General features: G+C 45.8%; 1 protein-coding gene across 1 annotated transcript; it reads left to right on the plus strand.

The window, feature by feature from the left end:
• On the plus strand, positions 1–4,768 carry LOC134497046 (vomeronasal type-2 receptor 26-like). Its single transcript, XM_063302761.1, has 4 exons — positions 1–825; positions 1,321–1,548; positions 2,742–2,868; positions 3,867–4,768. The coding sequence occupies exons 1-4, from the start codon at positions 1–3 to the stop codon at positions 4,766–4,768; spliced, it is 2,082 nt and encodes a 693-aa protein (XP_063158831.1).
• The last annotated feature ends 1,802 nt before the right edge of the window (positions 4,769–6,570 follow it).

Genomic DNA, 6,570 nt, shown 5'->3' on the forward strand with positions numbered 1-6,570 from the left:
ATGGCCCCTGGTGAAGCTCTTCAGTATGAGGGTTTAGTCCAGCTTCTTCTGTACTTTGGATGGAAATGGGTAAGACTTGTCACTGTAGATGACAAACATGGAGAACATTTCATACAAACTTTGGAACCCATGCTCTCGCAAAATAAAATCTGCTCCGAATTCACTGAAAGGGTTGACAGAAATTTCCATTTGTATAAGCCATTTGACCTGATTCAACGAACTCTGAGTTACATTACCTTGTTCACAGAGAAAACAGCAAACACGGTTATTATATATGGAGAAAATATAGTCTTCATGTGGCTGGCCTCTACTCTAGTAATAGCCACAATGTTTCCTGCAACAACTTCTGACTCTTCACAGAAATTTTCAGCAAGAAAAGTGTGGATTACAATGGCCCAAAATGATTTCACATTACATTCCTTACAAAGGACTCTGGATATGCAAATGTTCCATGGGGCTATTTCCTTCTCAATTAGCACAAAACAAATTCCAGGTTTCCAGCAATTTCTACGGGCTGTCACCCCTTCTGGGGCAAATCAAGATGGCTTTATTAGAGATGTCTGGAAGCAAGCTTTTGTCTGCTCAGTACCCAAGAGTGATGTTCCTGAAGATGAAGATGAAGATGAAGAATGTACTGGAGAGGAAAGGCTGGAGGACCTGCCTGCAACTTTCTTTGAAACCAGCACGCTCGGCCATAGTTACAGTATCTATAATGCCATCTATGCTGTGGCTCAAGCTTTACATGTTGCTCACACATTTAGGACTGATCGGAACATCCTAAAGGACAGGGATCATGTGCAGTCAAAGAATCTAGAAGCCTGGCAGGTAAGATTTCTTCTTTCCCAGTGCTCTTCTGAGATATTCTCCAGGATTACAACAGAGTGGCAGGACTTAATTGGTCAAGAGATCATCTCACCTACCTAAACCTCACTGTTGTTCACTTGAGTCCACCATTCATACATTACAAATGTTGACCCACTTAAGATATTGTCCTTTTCCTACACATCCCTCTTTCTACAACAACACAACTGGTCTTTAAACCTCTACTCCCTTTCTGGCCCTCTCAACTAGATTTCCTTCCCATTGCTTCTTCTTGCTCTTTTCCAACTTCTTTTCTCAAATGTCACGAAAGACAATCACTGAAAAGATTTTACTATCTAATCTGGAATACGGTCCAATCATAAACATTAAACTGCTGCCGTCCTCCATACTGTTTCATTCCTGGTGAAGAAATGCTCCCCATCTAAAAAGGAGTGTGGTTTGAGGCCAGTAGGAAGCACATCCCTTTCTCTTTAACCCTTATGCTCTTTCTTCTGGAAGCTCCATCCATTTCTGCAGAGAATGGCCTTCAACAACACTGCAGGAGATGAAATTAAATTAAACGAAGATGGAGTATTAGAAGCCGGATTTGACATCGTAAACCTGGTCACTTTTCCAAATAACTCCTACATCACCGTCCTAGTTGGACAAATGGATCCAAAAGCTCCTGCAGGAAAAACCTTGATCCTTAATGGAGACAGAATCCACTGGCACCACGAATTCACTCAGGTACCATAACAATAACATGGGCTAAAAGGACCAATGTCACATGCACTCCTTTTCACACCCATAGCCTTTCCTTTGGCCTGTTGCTAGCAACTAGCTCATATCCCCAAGTACATTTCAGTCCACCGCTGTCAAAGGTGGGCAAAAACAGATGTATTATTGGGCCAATTCATGATGGATATTCTAATGTTTGAGAATAGAGTTTCCAACCTGTGCAAGGAAATTTATTTTCCTCTCACTGAATGTGGGGACTGCGGTGCCATGCCCAGGTGTGGGGCTGCCCAGCTGAAGGAAGTACTGATATCTAGTCCTTCATTCTCCAGAAGGAACTCAAATGCAACCACAGTTCAGTGATCCATTTCAGGCTGGGGGAGGCAAAGTCTCAAACAATAACCACTTCAGCCTCCCAGTTCTATTCAGATCCTCAAACTTTTGGATTCCTTCCATGAATTGCCACTAAATTCAAAATAAGAACAAGAACAAGAACAAGACGAACCACAAATTAAATTTATATGGCACCTAACTCCTAGTGACTCTGGGCATTTTACAAACCCTTAAAAAAGTATTTAAAAACAAGGAACAATACAAAAACACAAAAACACCACCAAACAAAGAGCAGAGATGGTGGAGGAAATGACCTGGATGGGAACAAGGGAAAGAAAGAAAGGGGCATCAATCATCTTTGCCAAAGGCCTGGGCAAACAGCGTATCCTCAGGGCCCTTGGAAACACCAATAGGGTGGGGCCATTTGAATTCAGGAGGAACCTCATTCCAGACGGCAGGTGCTGCTACAGAGAAGGCAGGCTTCCGGGGTCCCAATCCATGGCATTCCTTAATCGATGGAACCCGGAGAGCGCCAACCCTGCCAAATTGAACCAGCCGGGCAGACACTATGGGGGACAGGCAGTGCCTCTAGTAACCAGGCCCTATGACACGGAGGGCTTTATAGGCAGGAACCAGCACCTTGAATTGAACTTCAACTCAATTAAAAATGAATGAAATGCAACTTCAATTATGTTCCTGGCCTTGGCAACATTATGGGGCATTTCCACAAGACACTGCTCAAAAGCAGGCTGAAGCAACTCTGCATCCCGGCCCTGTCTCCACCCTCCTCCTTATTCCTTGGCTGTAAGACAAGAACAAAACAAAAACAAAAGGTTTGCTTAATACTGACCGCTTTCTTTATTTTTGGATAGCTACCACCTCTCTCGTTATGCAATGAACCTTGTCCTCTTGGAAGCAGAAAGAACAAGATCGAAGGGCAGAAATTTTGCTGCTACGCTTGTGCTCCGTGTCCAGAGAAGATGATATCAAGACAAATGGGTAAGATTCATAGCATCCAAATGGAACTAGGTCTGAAATTGCATTTCTGCAGCCTGTATCCAGCTAACAAGAAGCTCTTCAATATAACCGCTTGCTTTACTGAGGCACCTCAAGGGGGCTTTTCCACCATGTCAGAGCTTGGATAGCTAAATCAAACTCTGAAGGTGTCTATTTTGATGGCTGCAAAGCATTAAAAGCAAAGGGACTTCTCTCAGGGATGCTCCCCCTTCCAGGAAATAGGAGCTAGCAGACAGTTCCTCTATTTAATTTTCCCTCTAGTTTTCAGTGTTACCAATTGTAAGATGTCAGGCTCTCTCTCCTTTTGAAGACACGGAAACAGAATGCAGGAATTATGGATGATCCAATGACCTGAAAAATAGCGTCTCGCTCTGTGAGTCAGTGTTGTGTCTCTTGGTTGGCCCCCAAATTATAACAGAATTAAATCAAGATTCTTGAAGGAAAGATGTATCAATTGGTTATGGTGGAAGAATTATACCAAAGTCATTTTTAACGATCATCAGAGCAAAATGTCTGTGTTGCACCCGGGCCATCCAACAGAAATGAAAGGATCCAAAATCAAGATTGCATAAACCAGTGTTTATTTTGCTGCTCTACGAAGCTTGGCTGGATGGAGAATTCTGGGACAGAGAATCCCAGAGTCCACATGCCTTAAAACGTCATTCTCCTACCCTTTAGTGCCGCTGCCTGTTTTCCGGGATCGAAACCTTCAAGCCTCTCCTTTCTGCTTCCCACCATTGGGAAGGTGAGCCATGCTATTCCCTTGCTCAGTAATGCCACTAAACCTAGTGCTCTCCAACAGGCCAAGAAGCTTTAATTATAGGATAATCTAGATTTTTTTTTCCTGCACATTTTTTACATGTATATTGGACAGAGAGTTACAAAAGGTTTTAGGAAAGACGTTGCAGGGAGTTCCAAAATGCAATTCTGAAACTTGGGGAAAATTTGATTCTGTTCGGAAGCTTTTTCCTTCTTTTCAGACATGGAGCATTGTGACGGCTGTTCAGAGGATCACTTTCCAAACCAAGCTCAAGACGAGTGCATTCCAAAGACAATGAACTTCCTCTCCTTCGAAGAGCCGCTGGGCAACACTCTGGTTTCTCTGGCTCTTCTTTTTTCCCTGGTGACGGCTTTCGTGCTGGCAATCTTCATTAAGCAGCGGGACACTCCCATCGTCAAAGCCAACAATCGCAGCCTCACCTACCTCCTCCTCATCTCCCTCTTTCTCTGCTTCCTCTGCTCTCTTCTCTTCATCGGACAGCCCAACAAGGCCACCTGCCTCCTCCGACAAACGGCATTTGGCATCATCTTCTCTGTTGCCGTTTCCTCTGTTCTGGCCAAAACCACCACAGTCATCGTGGCATTCCTTGCTTCTAAACCGGGAAACATTTTCCACAAATGGGTGGGGCAAAAGTTGGCCTATGCTATTGTCTGGGGTGGATCCCTCCTTCAAGCAGGCATTTGTGTGTTTTGGCTGGGTTCGTCTCCTCCCTTCCCAAATCTGGACACACAAACCCTGCCTGGGGAAATCATAGTGGAATGTCACGAAGGCTCCGCCACCATGTTTTACTGTGTCTTGGGCTACCTGGGCTTCTTGGCCCTTCTCAGCTTCACTGTGGCCTTCCTAGCCAGGAAGTTGCCGGACAGTTTCAACGAAGCCAAGTTCATCACTTTCAGCATGTTGGTGTTCTGCAGTGTTTGGCTGACCTTTGTGCCCACCTACCTGAGCACCAAGGGGAAGTACATGGTGGTGGTGGAAATCTTTTCTATCCTGTCTTCCAGTGCTGGCTTACTGGGATGCATCTTCGCCCCTAAATGTTATATTATTGTAATTAGGCCAGAGTGTAATACGAGAGAGCAACTAATACGTAGAAAAATATAGAACATCTTATGATTTCATCACAACTTCCAATATATTCCCAATGTAGACCACTGCACCCACCGTCGACTTCATGTTGGGCATTGCCCTCTTCTCTGTTTCTGTATGAAACTGAAGCATGGCTTGTGCTGTTTTGCATAGCGTAGGACACTTCCTGTATTATTTCTATGAGTGACAGATCTGGGATTTTTGTTTCTTGCGGCCTCATGATTTCCAGTTGGCTCATTCCTTGCTGGAGATCTTTGTTAAGTACTTGTGTGGGAACATGAGCTACAATCAGCCCAGGTTGTTGTAGGGAGCCGGCTTAAGTGCTTTGTATTCCAACAGTGTAGAGACCTGGTGTCATGTTCCCTGTTTCAATGTGCCTGGTACATCGTAACACTTCACATGTCATTTACTGATTGCGTGTTTGATTTACAGGGAGGAGGTTTCCATTGCCCGGACTGTTATCTCTGGGCTGAGGGAATGGAATGTGTTTGGGTTTTCTCAAAGGTTCAAGGTTGCTTTCCCAGGATGGTTGAAGACGGTTACTGGCACCTGGGAGCGGGGTGGTTGAAACAGCTGGGTGGGGGGAGGTGTTTCATTTTGAGGCGAGGGTTCTTAATTTGTATTTGGCGCGCTTTTGTTCATTCTCAGCTTTCTCTGTACTTGCATACTAACCCTTCAATAAACCCGATTTCATAAAGTTCACTTGTGAGTCTGGCTCTGTTAGGTTAGGCAGTCATTACATAAAGCTGAGAATCTTAAACCTTTACCGCTAACATCTATCCAGAGCAATCTGTGAAGAACTAAAGTTAGCGATGACTGAACCTACTCCTTACTCGGGGGAAAGCGAGTAAGCGAGTTCCATGGCCAAGAGAAGTGGAAAAGCACCCACTCCGGAGTCGGAGGACTTATTGGGGGTTTCGAGTCCCAGTCCTGCGAATGAGAAGGCTGTGAAATCCAAAGTGGTTAAGAAAGCAGAAGAAGCGCCGACTGAACAGGTGATGTGGGATGAGGAGCAGGGAACCCTACCAGGGACATCTAAGATGTCTTGGAAGCTGAGGTACCCGCTGTCCCTGAATGTAGCCAGGGCCGGTGAGAGAGGGTCGGAGGACTCTGGAACCCCTGTAAGAGCACAAGGGTGGGAAGCCAGGTTACAATCCCTAGAAGAAATGATGCTGAAAATATCATTGGCTTTGCGGGACCCAGTCAGAGAGAGAAGGGAGCACCATTCCCGACAGTCGTCCCCCTCTCCTCCCCCTTCCCCGGGGGTGAGGATGAGAGATCGGAGAAGGCATCAGGGGCATTCACCATCTGGCAGTCCCAGACGGTCGTCCCCATCACCCCCTCGGCATTCAGAGGACCGAGGAAGAAGAACGGAAAGAGGGGAGAAGAGACATCCTAAAGTCAGGATTTTGAATCCCCCCCCCCAGACAGAAGATCGATGGGGTCCAAGAGAAAGGCTGGGCAGAAGGAGAGGAAGAAGAGCCTGCTGGGTGCCAGATATAGGGAGTTTACAGTCACGTTTGATGGGGACCCCACGAAGTTGTCATTTTTCCTGACAAATGCTAAGAGCTATATGGAGGAGTTTGGGACGCTGTTCCCTTCTGAGAGGGCTAAGATAAATGCTGTGGCCACCAAACTGGAAGGCAGGGCAGCTGATTGGTTCGTACAATTAACCGAAATGGAGGCCCTGGAATTGGACGAGTTTGAGGAGTTCTTGTGGGTGCTCAAATTGCATTTTGCTGACCCATTGGCAAAGGAGAAAGCCAAGGTGGCCCTGAGGGAGTTGATCCAGGGATCAAGGTCTGTTGCGGACTACG

The sequence above is a fragment of the Candoia aspera genome, chromosome 4 (genome assembly GCF_035149785.1).
Source record: "Candoia aspera isolate rCanAsp1 chromosome 4, rCanAsp1.hap2, whole genome shotgun sequence".
Lineage (NCBI taxonomy): Eukaryota > Metazoa > Chordata > Lepidosauria > Squamata > Boidae > Candoia > Candoia aspera.